Below are 17,747 nucleotides of genomic sequence, written 5' to 3'. Positions count from 1 at the left end.
CGTATGTAAATTTCTGAATATGTGCACAACCAGTACTCCAAATAGACGCTGGACGTGCAAGGCAGCCATTATGCACATGCGAATGCAAAGTTAAAAGCAAGTATATCTCCCGCCTTAGATGTTTTGCAAGTGTGCTGTATTTAATTAGAAATCCTGTCATCAACACTCCTTTTAATGGGTTGTGGTACAAAGACTCCATAGAAATGAACTCTTTTGCTCAAGTATGATATATAAACAATCCCCCAGATATCTAAAGAAACAATATTTGTGCAGTATATAATGATTGGATACACACCACTTTCTATTTATAATATATTTTGTTTACTGTATGTGTTCTGTGGAAACTGAGACTTAAAGAATATTTATAAAGTTGTGTTGCTGAGGTCGTCGATGTGTGTGTTGGTAGGTTGGTGTGTGGGTTTCACTCCTTGGAACAAATTCAGCAAACATACGGGTGCTAGGTTTCTATTTACTGTTCTGATCAATAACTTATAACAGTCACATTATTTCAGATAAACACAAGAGAGAAGTAAAGCTTTGACCATGTAATAAATCTGCTTTGACTATATGTAGAGATCAAAATTTACAGAAGGCAAGCTTACTGTATTTGTATTGCACCTCTCAATGAGGCAATTCAAAAACAGAAAAGGCAGGATTCTTAATACTTAATATTTTATGTTTTATATACAGTATACAATGCAGTATAAACAGACAATATAAAATGAGTGAAATGAAGAAGGAGATGAAAAATAAGCTAAAGCAGAATAAAACAGATTAAACAAAAGAGTAGAGTTTGGTGCAAGACATGAACACAGTCATAAATTTAATGTAATAAAAGGCAGTGATAAACAGAGATGTCTTCAGCATAATTTAAATAAATGCAGACCTCAAGTTTTGTGGATCTATGAATAGAATATGGTGCATAATACAGTTTACTTCTAATTTGAGCTGTTTGAAAATCATATTATTGGCATAAAAAGACCAAATTTCCCTGCTAGAAAAGGTCACAAACATTTTGTAATTGACATCTTGACATTTTGACCTTTTTAGTAGAATTTATCGTCCTCACCACATTCTGAAAAAAAAAACAGTTTCTGCTCATGTTCATGTCCTGAAAAGATCCTTACTAGCCTGTACTTGTACAGTACTTGATGCTAAACCTAGTGATGCTATGAAATAAGCTTTAACTATCTGACATTTCACAAGAGAAACATCGCTTTATTGACACAAGCATTTGTTAGGGAGTCTTTTTAGTCTGGCACGTATAAGAGTCCAGTCGACATGTTGAGTCAGATCTTCTACCAGCTGTACAGTGAAATGGTCAAAGATATGACAGATGGCAACTTTTTCAAGGTCATAATATTAATTTCTCAAATATAGATGTCCTATAAACAGTATTCCAATTATATTTTCTTAATATTTCACATCCATATGTCAATGATGTACTGAACTTACCTCAGTGAGACATGGCACTGACAGTAAACCTGTCGTGGTTGTCTATAAGATCTTGATATTTTGCTCTGTGTTTTGACATGCCGGCTGCAGTCTATTAAAATGAGTAAGATAAAGATCTAAAAATATGTGTTTAATATAAAATGTGAGAACTGTGAAACCCTGACAGTACACACCGGACACAAACCTGCACACACCATCACAGCTAAAATATGTCTAAAAAAAAAAAAAGTAACCAGTGACAATAAAAACTACCCTGTTTCATTTGCAGTATTTGCTTTACACACTGTTGTCCAGGGCATTGGCAGTATCATTAGTCTTCAGACATGTTAATATATATGTATACTGTCTAGGCTGCTGTATAAATGTTACTCTCAGGATACTGTATTAGGACCTGTTGACCACCTGCATTGAAGTGCCTGCATGATGTTTAGTGTCTGTCTGTAGTTGCTTCATGTTCCATGATGTAGACCAGCTGAGAAATAACTCAATAGCTCTTTGAATATTTAAAAAAACAATAGCTGTTTGTTTTGTACAAAATTATGTAATGGGGTAGAATTCAGTGTGCAACTTCTGGTCTTGAACACTTATAATTACAATATATTTGCAAATGCAAAGTTAGCTACTCGTACATTTTTATTAGTTTTATTTAAGTGAAAATATTCAGAAACAGTTAAACTATAGTGTTGGCTCATGTGTCTGTCCAGGTGTTGTTACTGACTGTAATCGTCCCCTGTTTCACTGACGTGTGCTTCATATAGTGCTGTGTCCTCTGTGTCTTTTTCTGAAGTTTATTTTTGTTACATGGTAATATTGCCTCAGTATTTGTACTCCGAGAGCAGCATGATTTCGCTGCTTCTTAACACCTAAGTGCAGAATAAAAATGCTTTTATACTGGCTCCTTTGGATTTTTAAATGTTTTCTTTGAACATATCACTTACCATATACTGTGCTATACATTTCCTACTTCACTTAAACAGTTGGTTTTTTTTTAAGGGAAATCTCAACTTGAACGCCGCGCCGTCGCTCGTGTTACGTCATCATAGTGCGACTGTTTACAGCATGGCAGTGGCACACCGCTTCTGGTGCAGTTCTTGTAGACAGTTTTCTTGGTTTAACTTGTAGCTTCGTGAAGATGAGTATGGACGTGACCTTCCTCGGGACCGGCTCGGCCTACCCGTCTCCTCACCGCGGAGCCTCGGCTCTGGTGCTGCGGACGGAGGGGGACTGCTGGCTGTTTGACTGCGGGGAGGGAACACAGACACAGCTGATGAAGAGCCAACTCAGAGCCGGTGAGTCACTGCTGCAGCTCCTCCACAGGCTGCTTCTGGGAAACTAAAGCAAGGTCTTCAAAAGTTACTGAAAACCACCACTGAGTAAACTTTTATTCAAATAACCACCACACTTTTACTCTCCATTACATCAGCAAGGGTTCTCTGTGACATTAAAACTTCCCTTTAGAAAAGTGGAGTACAATATTAATGTTAATCAAAAGTCAAAGATGATTTTAGGACCAACTTGAAACACGAAAAAGGTGCAAAACTATAGTCATTCGAGTAAATTGCTATTTTTCACTCTTCATGCTTGAAAATGAAGTTTCTTGTGATTTGACTTGACCTCACTGGTTGAAGAAATACTCAGATTTTACTCAAATAGAAGTAAAAGTAGCAGTACCATTGTATAAAAATACAAGTAAAAGTCCTGCATTAAAAATTCTACTGAAGTAACAGTACTAACCTTTTAGCATCCAAATATATGTAATATACAAAAAGTAAAAGTATTCATCATGCAAAATGGTCCATTTGAAAATAGTACTTACTGAAATTTGCAACTATTAGAGGTGGAGTTATTTTTTAATATATTGTCGGGCAGGGCTGCAACTAACAATTCTTATCATTGTCAATTACTCTGTTGATTATTTTCTCAATTAATCGATTAGTTATTTGTCCATCTCATGGACATCTTTGTCCATAAAAATGTCACAAAATGGTGAAAAAAGTCAGTCAGTGTGTCCCAAAGTCCAAGATGACGTCCTCAAACATCTTGTTTTGATCACAACCCAACGCTGTTCAGTTTAATGTCAGAGTATTATTGTATCTCTGTGAATTTCACCCCAGGAATCAACTTATCTAAGTAATTACATCATAATTTATTTAATGACTTTATTTTGTATTACTTGTATAACTGTTATAATCTGAATCTTTAAAGTGACTTGAGTTATCAAATAAATGTAGTGCAGTAAAAACTACAATATGTACCTCTGAAATGTAGTGGAATAGAAGTAGCAGAAAATGGAAACACTCAAGTAAAGTACAAGTACTGCTTGACCTTAACATATTTTAATCTCAGGTGAATGAAGTGGCTGATCAGTATAATGTCTCGTATGATCTGTCAGAGGCTAAAAGATTATGGACATCAGTGAATGACTGATGTGATAATTAGGAGGCATTTTACCATTTTAATCCAGTTTACTTCCATGACGTTTTACTCGTGGTTAATTTAGACAGATTGTCCTCTCCTCCATCTACATTCCCACCATTATAACACAAGTAATGTATAAATATGTTATGTTTTCTGCCTAGGTCGAATCACCAAGGTTTTCATCTCCCATCTGCATGGAGATCACTTGTTTGGTTTGCCTGGTCTGCTCTGCACTGTAAGCCTCAACACCAACCCCGACCCCCAGCAGAGCCTCAACTGTGTGGACATCTACGGGCCCCGGGGCCTCCGGCACTTTCTTAGGGTCACACTTGGCCTCACAGGCTCACAGCTGCTCTTCCCTTATGCAGGCAAGTCCAAAATGAACAACCTGAGTTCTAGTACAAACATCCACTGTTAACACTCAGTTCTCAGAGAAACACTACCATAGCCTTGGTACTTTGACTCTGAATTGTAAGCATGGCTGCCACCTGCAGGCTAACTAGTTAATCTGTCACTTCAGTGTGAACTGAGTGACACAAACGTCCTGTAAAAGACAAATTGTACTTTTTCCAGCTATGCATACAAGTTTGTCACTGTTATGTCAAAATGAGAATATCCACAACTTTCTAGAAATCAAGTGGTTGAAAAAATATAAACTACAGCAGTGGTTCCCAACCTTTTTCCTCATGGGTCCCCTTTTCTATCATTGAGTAAACTGCAGACACCTTACTAAGTGACGTATTTTATGGATATTTCACAATGTATTGAATGCATAACAATAACAGTACATAACAACTGATAAACTGCACAACCCAAATAGTGAACTCAACAGCTGCAGGAAGTTTGTGTAAAATGAGAGACTTGGATGAATTTTGAGCTGATTATATAAGAATTGTGAATCAGAGTGGAGTTTTTCTGATATTTTTAGGAGCCTTTTATGCGATTCCTTGTCTATATTAGTCTTTTTTTGTTCTATTAGCTCTTTGGTTGTTTTATCTACAATCTTTTCTGATGCAGGTAAGTCTGTTTAGCAGAGCACTGTGCTTAAACTTAATGTTTTAATAATCTTTCCATATGTATATACCCATATATATATGTGTGTGTGTGTGTGTGTGTGTGTGTGTGTGTGTGTGTGTGTGTGTGTGTGTGTGTGTGTGTGTGTGTGTGTGTGTGTACACAGTTGTGCTCATAAGTTTACATACCCTGACAGAATTTTTGATTTCTTGGCCATTTTTCAGAGAATGTGAACGATAATACAAAAACTTCTTTCGCTCATGGTTAGTGGTTGGGTGAAGCCATTTATTATCAAACAACTGTTTACTTTTTTAAAATCATAATGATAACAGAAACTACCCAAGTGACCCTGATCAAAAGTTTACATACCCCAGTTCTTAATACAGTGTATTGCCCCCTTTAACATCAATGACAGCTTGAAGTCTTTTGTGGTAGTTGTGGATGAGGCTCTTTATTTTCTCAGATGGTAAAACTGCCCATTCTTCTTGGCAAAAAGCCTCCAGTTCCTGTAAATTCTTGGGCTGTCTTGCATGAACTGCACGTTTGAGATCTCCTCAGAGTGGCTCAATGATATTGAAGCCAGGAGACTGAGATGGCCACTCCAGAACCTTCACTTTATTCTGCTGTAGCCAATGACAGGTCGACTTGGCCTTGTGTTTTGGATCGTTGTCATGTTGGAACGTCCAAGTAAAAATTTTCCTCCAGTATTTTCTGATAACAGGCTGCATTCATCTTGCCATCAATTTTGACAAAGTTTCCTGTGCCTTTGTAGCTCACACATCCCCAAAACATCAGTGATCCACCGCCGTGTTTCACAGTAGGATTGGTGTACCTTTCATCATGTATGTATGTATGTATGAATGTATGCTTATGAGCACAAATGTATGTATGTATGCTTATGAGCACAAATGAATGTGTGTATGTATGTATGCTTATGAACACACATGTATGTATATATGCTTATGAGCAAAAATGTATGTATGTATGTATGAATGTATGTTTATGAGCAAAAATGTATGTATGTACATGAGCACAAATGTATGTATGTACCTATGTATGTATGTATGTATGTATGTATGTATGTATGTATGTATGCTTGTCAGCACAGACGTATGTATGTATGCTTAGGAGCTCAAATGTATGTATGTTCATGAGTACAAATGTATGTATGTATGTATGCTTATGAGCATGTATGTATGTATGTTCATGAGCACAAATGCATGTATGTATGTATGTATTTATGTATGTAAGTATGTATGTATGTATGCATGCTTATGAGCACAAATGTGTGTCTATGTATGCATGTATGCTTATCAGCACAAATGTATGTATGTATGAATGTATGCTTATGAGCACAAATGTATGTATGTATATATGATTGTATGTATTCTTATGAGCAAAAATGTATGTATGAATGTATGTATGTATGCTTATGAGCAAAAATGTATGTATGTATGTATGCTTATGAGCACAAATGTATGTATGTATGTATGTATGCTTATGAGCACAAATGTATGTATGTATGTATGCTTAGGAGCACAAATGTATGTGTCTATGTATGTATGTATGCTTATCACCACAAATGTATGTATGTATGAATGTATGCTTATGAGCACAAATGTATGAATGTATGCTTATGAGCACAAATGTATGTATGTATGTATGATTGTATGTATGCTTATGAGCACAAATGTATGAATGTATGGATGTATGCTTATGAGCGCAAATGTATGTATGTATGTATGTTTATGAGCACAAATGTATGTATGTATGTATGTATGTATGTATGTATATATGTATGCTTCTGAACACAAATGTATGTATGTATGTATGTATGCTTATGAGCAAAAATGTATGTATGTATGAATGTATGTTTATGAGCACACATGTATGTATATGAGCACAAATGTATGTATGTGTGTGTGTATGTATGTATGCTTATGAGCACAAATGTCTGCTTGTGAGCACAAAGGTATGTATGAATGTATGCTTATACGCACAAATGTATGTATGTATGCTTATGAGCACAAATGTATGTATGTATACTTGTGAGCACAAATAAATGTATGTATGTATGTATGCTTATGAGCACAAATGTATGTATGTATGTATGCATGCTTATGAGGACAAATGTATGTATGTATATATGCATGCTTATCAGCACGTATGTATGTATGTATGTATGTATGTTTATGAGCACAAATGTATGTATGTATGTATATATGCTTATGGGCAAAAATGTACGTATGTATGTATGTATGTATGAATGGATGTTTATGAGCACAAATGTATGAATGTGAGCACAAATGTATGTATGTATGTATGATTGTATGTATGCTTGTCAGCACAGACGTATGTATTTATGCTTATGAGCTCAAATGTATGTATGTATGCATGTATATGTGTATGTATGTATGCTTATGAGCACAAATGTATGTATGTATGTATGTATGTATGTATGTATGTATGTATATATATGAGCACATATGTATGTATGTATGTATGGTTATCAGCATGTATGTATGTATGTATGTATGTATGTATGTATGCTTATGAGCACAAATGTATGCATGTATGTATGTATGTATATGTGCTTATGAGCAAAAATGTATGTATATATGTATGAATTGATGTTTATGAGCACAAATGTATGTATGTATATGAGTATGTATGCACGTATTTATGTATGTATGCTTGTCAGGACAGACGTATGTATGTATGCTTATGAGCTCAAATGTATGTATGTATGTATGTATGTATGCTTATGAGCTCAAATGTATGTATGTATGTATGTATGTATGTATGTATGTATGCTTATGAGCACAAATGTATGTATGTATGTATGCATGCTTATGAGCACAAATGTATGTGTGTATCTATACATGTATGCTTATCAGCACAAATTTATGTATGTATGCTTATGAGCACAAATGTATGAATGTATGCTTATGAGCACAAATGTATGTATGTATGATTGTATGTTTGCTTATGAGCAAATATGTATGTATGAATGTATGTATGTATGCTTATGAGCACAAATGTATGTATGTATATATGCATATGAGCAAAAATGTATGTATGTATGAATGGATGTTTATGAGCACAAATGTATGTATGTATGTATGTACATATGTATGTATGTATGCTTGTCAGGACAGACGTATGTATGTATACTTATGAGCTCAAATGTATGTATGTATGCTTATGAGCACAAATGTATGTATGTATGTATGTATGCTTATGAGCACAAATGTATGTATGTTTATGAGCACAAATGTATGTATGTATGTATGTATGTATGCTTATGAACACAAATGTATGTATGTATGTTTTTCAGCATAGATGTATGTATGTATGCTTATGAGCTCAAATGTATGTATGTAAGTATGTATGAATACATGTATGCTTATGAGCACAAATGTATGTATGTATGATTGTATGTATGCTTATGAGTGAAAATGTATTTATGTATGTATGTATGAATGTATGCTTATGAGCAAAAATGTATGTATGTATGTATGTATGCTTATGAGCAAAAATGTATGTATGTATGTATGTATGTATGTATGATTGTATGTATGCTTATGAGCAAATATGTATGTATGAATGTGTGTATGTATGCTTATGAGCACAAATGTATGTATGTATGTATGTATGTATGTATATATGCTTATGAGCAAAAATGTATGTATGTATGAATGGATGTTTATGAGCACAAATGTATGTATGTATGTATGTATGTACATATGTATGTATGTATGCTTGTCAGGACAGACATATGTATGTATACTTATTAGCTCAAATGTATGTACGTATGTATGTATGCTTATGAGCACAAATGTATGTATGTATGTATGTATGTATGCTTATGAGCACAAATGTATGTATGTATGTATGTTTATGAGCACAAATGTATGTATGTATGTATGTATGTATGCTTATGAACACAAATATATGTATGTATGTATGTATGCTTATGAGCAAAAAATGTATGTATGTATGCTTATGAGCAAAAATGTATGTATGTATGAATGTATGTTTATGAGCACATATGTATGTATATGAGCACAAATGTATGTATGTGTGTGTGTATGTATGTATGCTTATGAGCACAAATGTCTGCTTATGAGCACAAAGGTATGTATGTATCTATGCTTATGAGCACAAATGTATGTATGTATGCATGCATGTATGCCTATCAGCACAAATGTATGTATGTATGTATGTATGAATGTATGCTCATACGCACAAATGTATGTATGTATGCTTATGAGCACAAATGTATGTATGTATGCTTTTGAGCACAAATGTATGTATGTATGCTTATGAGCACAAATAAATGTATGTATGTATGTATGCTTATGAGCACAAATGTATGTATGTATGTATGCATGCTTATGAGGACAAATGTATGTATGTATGTATGTTTATGAGCACAAATGTATGTTTGCATGTATGTGAGCACAAATGTATGTATGTATGTATGTATGTACATATGTATGTATGTATGCTTGTCAGGACAGACGTATGTATGTATACTTATGAGCTCAAATGTATGTATGTATGTATGCTTATGAGCACAAATGTATGTATGTATGTATGTATGTATGTGTGTATGTATGTATATGTATGCTTATGAGCACAAATGTATGTATGTATGTATGCTTAGGAGCTCAAATGTATGTATGTATGATTGTATGTATGCTTATGAGCAAAAATTTATGTATGTATGAATGTATGCTTATGAGCAAAAATGTATGTATGTATGTATGTATGAATGTATACTTATGAGCACAAATGTATGTATACATGTATGTATCTTCATGACCACAAATGTATGTATGTATGTATGTATGTATCCTTATGAGCACAAATGTATGAATGTGTGTATGTATGTATGCTTATGAGCAAAAATGTATGTATGTATGTATGTTTATGAGCACAAATGTATGTATGTGTGTATGTATGTATGCTTATGAGCACAAATGTATGTATGTATGTATGCATGCTTAGGAGCTCAAATGTATGTATGAATGATTGTATGTATGCTTATGAGCAAAAATGTATGTATGTATGAATGTATGCTTATGAGCAAAAATGTATGTATGTATGTATGTATGTATGTATGTATGTATAAATGTATGCTTATGAGCCAAAACGTATGTATGTATATGAGCACAAATGTATGTATGTATGTATGTATGTATGTATGTATGTATGTATGTATGCTTATGAGCAAAAACGTATGTATGTATATGAGCACAAATGTATGTATGTATGTATGTATGTATGTGTGTATGTATATATGCTTATGAGCACAAATGTATGTATGTATGTATATATGTATGTATGTATGTATGTATGTATGCTTTTCAGCATAGATGTATGTATGTATGCTTATGAGCTCAAATGTATGTATGTATGTATGTATGTATGTATATATGTATGTATGCATGTATGAATGCATGTATGCTTATGAGCACAAATGTATGTATGTATGATTGTATGTATGCTTATGAGTAAAAATGTATTTATGTATGTATGTATGAATGTATGCTTATGAGCAAAAATGTATGTATGTATGAATGTATGTATGTATGTATGTATGAATGCATGTATGCTTATGAGCACAAATGTATGTATGTATGTATGTATGCTTGTGAGCAAATATTTACGTATGTATATGAGCAGAAATGTTTGTCTGTATGTATGTATGTATGTATGTATGTGTGTATGTATGTATGCTTATGAGCACAAATGTATGTATGTATGTATGTATGCTTTTCAGCATAGATGTATGTATGTATGCTTAGGAGGTCAAATGTACGTATGTATGTATGAATGCATGTATGCTTATGAGCACAAATGTATGTATGTATGTATGCTTGTGAGTAAAAATGTATTTATGTATGTATGTATGCCTATGAGCATAAATGTACGTATGTATGATTGTATGTATGCTTATGAGCAAAAATGTATGTATGTGTGTATGTATGTATGTATGCTTAGGAGCTCAAATGTATGTATGTATGATTGTATGTATGCTTATGGGCAAAAATTTATGTATGTATGAATGTATGGTTATGGGCAAAAATGTATGTATGTATGTATGAATGTATAATTGTTAGCACAAATATATGTATGTATGTTCATGAGCACAAATGTATGTATGTATGTATGTATGTATGTATGTATGTATGTATGTATGATTGTATGTATGCTTATGAGCAAAAATGTATGTATGTATGTATGTATGAATTTACGCTTATGAGCACAAATGTATTTATATATGTATGTATGTTCATGAGCACAAATGCATGTATGTATGTATGTATGTATGCTTATGAGCACAAATGTATGAATGTATGATTGTATGTATGGTTATGAGTAAAAATGTATTTATGTATGAATGTATGCTTATGACCACAAATGTACGTATGTATGTATGTATGTATGTATGCTTATAAGCAAAAATGTATGTATGTATGAATGTACACTTATCAGCACAAATGTATGTATATATGTATGTATGTATATGAGCACAAATGTATGTACGTATATATGAATGTATGCTTATGAGCACAATTGTATGAATGTATGTATGTATGTATGCATGCATGTATGAATGTACGCTTATGAGGACAAATGTATGTATATATGTATGTATGTATATGAGCAAAAATTTATGCATGTATGTATGAATGTATACGTATGAGCACAAATGTATGTATATATGTATGTATGTTCATGAGCACAAATGTATGTATGTATGATTGTATGTATGCTTATGAGCAAAAATGTATGTATGTATGTATATAGGTATGTATGTATGAATGTACGCTTATGAGCACAAATGTATTTATATATGTATGTATGTTCATGAGCACAAATGTATGTATGTATGTATGTATGCTTGTGAGCACAAATGTATGAATGTGTGTATGTATGTATGCTTATGAGCAAAAATGTATGTATGTATTTATGTTTATGAGCACAAATGTATGTATGTGTGTATGTATGTATGCTCATGAGCACAAATGTATGTATGTATGTATGCTTAGGAACTCAAATTTATGTATGAATGATTGTATGTATACTCCTGAGCAAAAATGTATGAATGTATGTATGTATGTATGTATGTATGTATGTATGTATGTATGTATGTATGTATAAATGTATGCTTATGAGCACAAATGTATGAATGTATCTATGTATGTATGCTTATGAGCAAAAATGTATGTATGTATGTATATGAGCACAAATGTATGTATGTATGTATGTATGTGTGTATGTATGTATGCTTATGAGCACAAATGTATGTATGTATGTATGTATGTATGTATGTATGCTTTTCAGCATAGATGTATGTATGTATGCTTAGGAGCTCAAATATACGTATGTATGTATGTATGTATGTATGTATGAATGCATGTATGCTTATGAGCACAAATGTATGTATGATTGTATGTATGCTTATGAGTAAAAATGTATTTATATATGTATGTATGAATGTATGCTTATGAGCAAAAATGTATCTATGTATGTATGTATGATTGTATGTATGCTTATGAGCAAAAATGTATGTATGTATGTATGTATGTATGTATGTATGTATGTATGCTTATGAGCACAAATGTATGAATGTGTGTATGTATGTGTGCTTATGAGCAAAAATGTATGTATGTATGTATGTTTATGAGCACAAATGTATGTATGTGTGTATGTATGTATGCTTATGAGCACAAATGTATGTATGTATGTATGTATGTATGCTTAGGAGCTCAAATGTATGTATGAATGATTGTATGTATGCTCATGAGCAAAAATGTATGTATGTATGAATGTATGCTTATGAGCAAAAATGTATGAATGTATGTATGTATGTATGTATGTATGTATAAATGTATGCTTATGAGCAAAAATGTATGTATGTATGTATGAATGCATGTATGCTTATGAGCACAAATGTATGTATGTATGTATGTATGTATGTATGTATGCTTTTCAGCATAGATGTATGTATGTATGCTTATGAGCTCAAATGTATGTATGTGTGTATGTATGTATGCTTATGAGCAAAAATGTATGTATGTATATATGTATGTATGTATGAATGTACGCTTATGAGCACAAATGTATTTATATATGTATGTATGTTCATGAGCACAAATGTGTGTATGTATGTATTTATGTATGTATGCTTATGAGCACAAATGTATGTACATATGTATGAATGTATACTTATGAGCACAAATGTATGTATGTATGTATGTTCATGAGCACAAATGTATGTATGTACGTATGTATGTATGTATGTATGAATGCATGTATGCTTATAAGCACAAATGTATGTATTTATGATTGTATGTATGCTTATGAGTAAAAATGTATTTATGTATGTATGTATGAATGTATGCTTATGAGCACAAATGTACATATGTATGTATGTATGTATGTATGTATGTATGTATGCTTATAAACAAAAATGTATGTATGTATGTATGTATGAATGTACACTTATGAGCACAAATGTATGTATATATGTATGTATGTATATGAGCACAAATGTATGTACGTATGCATGAATGTATGCTTATGAGCACAATTGTATGAATGTATGTATGTATGTATGCATGCATGTATGAATGTACGCTTATGAGGACAAATGTATGTATATATGTATGTATGTATATGAGCAAAAATTTATGCATGTATGTATGAATGTATACTTATGAGCACAAATGTATGTATATATGAATGTATACTTATGAGCACAAATGTATGTATGTATGATTGTATGTATGCTTATGAGCAAAAATGTATGTATGTATGTATATAGGTATGTATGTATGTATGTATGCTTATGAGCACAAATGTATTTATATATGTATGTATTTTCATGAGCACAAATGTATGTATGTATGTATGTATGTATGTATGTATGTATGTATGCTTATGAGCACAAATGTATGAATGTGTGTATGTATGTGTGCTTATGAGCAAAAATGTATGTATGTATGTATGTTTATGAGCACAAATGTATGTATGTGTGTATGTATGTATGCTTATGAGCACAAATGTATGTATGTATGTATGTATGTATGCTTAGGAGCTCAAATGTATGTATGAATGATTGTATGTATGCTCATGAGCAAAAATGTATGTATGTATGAATGTATGCTTATGAGCAAAAATGTATGAATGTATGTATGTATGTATGTATGTATGTATAAATGTATGCTTATGAGCAAAAATGTATGTATGTATGTATGAATGCATGTATGCTTATGAGCACAAATGTATGTATGTATGTATGTATGTATGTATGTATGCTTTTCAGCATAGATGTATGTATGTATGCTTATGAGCTCAAATGTATGTATGTGTGTATGTATGTATGCTTATGAGCAAAAATGTATGTATGTATATATGTATGTATGTATGAATGTACGCTTATGAGCACAAATGTATTTATATATGTATGTATGTTCATGAGCACAAATGTGTGTATGTATGTATTTATGTATGTATGCTTATGAGCACAAATGTATGTACATATGTATGAATGTATACTTATGAGCACAAATGTATGTATGTATGTATGTTCATGAGCACAAATGTATGTATGTACGTATGTATGTATGTATGTATGAATGCATGTATGCTTATAAGCACAAATGTATGTATTTATGATTGTATGTATGCTTATGAGTAAAAATGTATTTATGTATGTATGTATGAATGTATGCTTATGAGCACAAATGTACATATGTATGTATGTATGTATGTATGTATGTATGTATGCTTATAAACAAAAATGTATGTATGTATGTATGTATGAATGTACACTTATGAGCACAAATGTATGTATATATGTATGTATGTATATGAGCACAAATGTATGTACGTATGCATGAATGTATGCTTATGAGCACAATTGTATGAATGTATGTATGTATGTATGCATGCATGTATGAATGTACGCTTATGAGGACAAATGTATGTATATATGTATGTATGTATATGAGCAAAAATTTATGCATGTATGTATGAATGTATACTTATGAGCACAAATGTATGTATATATGAATGTATACTTATGAGCACAAATGTATGTATGTATGATTGTATGTATGCTTATGAGCAAAAATGTATGTATGTATGTATATAGGTATGTATGTATGAATGTACGCTTATGAGCACAAATGTATTTATATATGTATGTATGTTCATGAGCACAAATGTATGTATGTATGTATGTATTTATGCTTATAAGCACAAATGTATGAATGTGTGTATGTATGTATGCTTATGAGCACAAATGTATGTATGTGTGTATGTATGTATGCTTATGAGCAAAAATATATGAATGTGTGTATGTATGTATGCTTATGAGCACAAATGTATGTATGTATGTATGTATGTATGTATGCTTAGGAGCTCAAATGTATGTATGTATGATTGTATGTATGCTTATGGGCAAAAATTTATGTATGTATGAATGTATGCTCATGAGCAAAAATGTATGTATGTATGTATGAATGTATAATTGTTAGTACAAATATATGTATGTATGTTCATGAGCACAAATGTATGTATGTATGTATGTATGTATGTATGATTGTATGTATGCTTGTGGGCAAAAATGTATGTATGTATATATGTATATATGTATGAATTTACGCTTATGAGCACAAATGTATTTATATATGTATGTATGTTCATGAGCACAATTGTATGTATGTATGTATGTATGTATGCTTATGAGCACAAATGTATGAATGTGTGTATGTATGTATGCTTATGAGCAAAAATGTATGTATGTATGTATGTTTATGAGCACAAATGTATGTATGTATGTATGCTTAGGAGCTCAAATTTATGTATGAATGATTGTATGTATACTCATGAGCAAAATGTATGTATGTATGTATGTATGTATGAATGTATGCTTATGAGCAAAAATGTATGAATGTATGTATGTATGTATGTATGTATAAATGTATGCTTATGAGCACAAATGTATGAATGTATGTATGTATGTATGTATGCTTGTCAGGACAGACGTATGTATGTATACTTATGAGCTCAAATGTATGTATGTATGCTTATGAGCACAAATGTATGTATGTATGTATGTATGCTTATGAGCACAAATGTATGTATGTTTATGAGCACAAATGTATGTATGTATGTATGTATGTATGCTTATGAACACAAATGTATGTATGTATGTTTTTCAGCATAGATGTATGTATGTATGCTTATGAGCTCAAATGTATGTATGTATGTATGTATGAATACATGTATGCTTATGAGCACAAATGTATGTATGTATGATTGTATGTATGCTTATGAGTGAAAATGTATTTATGTATGTATGTATGAATGTATGCTTATGAGCAAAAATGTATGTATGTATGTATGTATGCTTATGAGCAAAAATGTATGTATGTATGTATGTATGTATGTATGTATGATTGTATGTATGCTTATGAGCAAATATGTATGTATGAATGTGTATATGTATGCTTATGAGCACAAATGTATGTATGTATGTATGTATGTATGTATATATGCTTATGAGCAAAAATGTATGTATGTATGAATGGATGTTTATGAGCACAAATGTATGTATGTATGTATGTATGTACATATGTATGTATGTATGCTTGTCAGGACAGACATATGTATGTATACTTATTAGCTCAAATGTATGTACGTATGTATGTATGCTTATGAGCACAAATGTATGTATGTATGTATGTATGTATGCTTATGAGCACAAATGTATGTATGTATGTATGTTTATGAGCACAAATGTATGTATGTATGTATGTATGTATGCTTATGAACACAAATATATGTATGTATGTATGTATGCTTATGAGCAAAAAATGTATGTATGTATGCTTATGAGCAAAAATGTATGTATGTATGAATGTATGTTTATGAGCACATATGTATGTATATGAGCACAAATGTATGTATGTGTGTGTGTATGTATGTATGCTTATGAGCACAAATGTCTGCTTATGAGCACAAAGGTATGTATGTATCTATGCTTATGAGCACAAATGTATGTATGTATGCATGCATGTATGCCTATCAGCACAAATGTATGTATGTATGTATGTATGAATGTATGCTCATACGCACAAATGTATGTATGTATGCTTATGAGCACAAATGTATGTATGTATGCTTTTGAGCACAAATGTATGTATGTATGCTTATGAGCACAAATAAATGTATGTATGTATGTATGCTTATGAGCACAAATGTATGTATGTATGTATGCATGCTTATGAGGACAAATGTATGTATGTATGTATGTTTATGAGCACAAATGTATGTTTGCATGTATGTGAGCACAAATGTATGTATGTATGTATGTATGTACATATGTATGTATGTATGCTTGTCAGGACAGACGTATGTATGTATACTTATGAGCTCAAATGTATGTATGTATGTATGCTTATGAGCACAAATGTATGTATGTATGTATGTATGTATGTGTGTATGTATGTATATGTATGCTTATGAGCACAAATGTATGTATGTATGTATGCTTAGGAGCTCAAATGTATGTATGTATGATTGTATGTATGCTTATGAGCAAAAATTTATGTATGTATGAATGTATGCTTATGAGCAAAAATGTATGTATGTATGTATGTATGAATGTATACTTATGAGCACAAATGTATGTATACATGTATGTATCTTCATGACCACAAATGTATGTATGTATGTATGTATCCTTATGAGCACAAATGTATGAATGTGTGTATGTATGTATGCTTATGAGCAAAAATGTATGTATGTATGTATGTTTATGAGCACAAATGTATGTA

General features: G+C 31.9%; 1 protein-coding gene across 1 annotated transcript in view; it reads left to right on the top strand.

Annotated features, from left to right (window-relative positions):
* Nucleotides 1–2,499: 2,499 nt before the first annotated feature.
* elac1 (elaC ribonuclease Z 1) overlaps nt 2,500–17,747 on the top strand; it is a 36,162-nt gene continuing 20,914 nt past the window's right edge. The window contains exons 1-2 of the mRNA XM_084729550.1: nt 2,500–2,744; nt 4,035–4,241. Coding sequence (XP_084585676.1) covers nt 2,588–2,744; nt 4,035–4,241 — 364 coding nt within the window. The 5' untranslated portion in view covers nt 2,500–2,587. The remainder of the gene's footprint in view (nt 2,745–4,034; nt 4,242–17,747) is intronic.

This window comes from Lutjanus erythropterus, chromosome 10 (assembly GCF_056507025.1).
Source record: "Lutjanus erythropterus isolate fLutEry1 chromosome 10, fLutEry1.hap2, whole genome shotgun sequence".
NCBI lineage: Eukaryota > Metazoa > Chordata > Actinopteri > Lutjaniformes > Lutjanidae > Lutjanus > Lutjanus erythropterus.
This window is presented reverse-complemented; position numbering and strand designations above follow the sequence as displayed.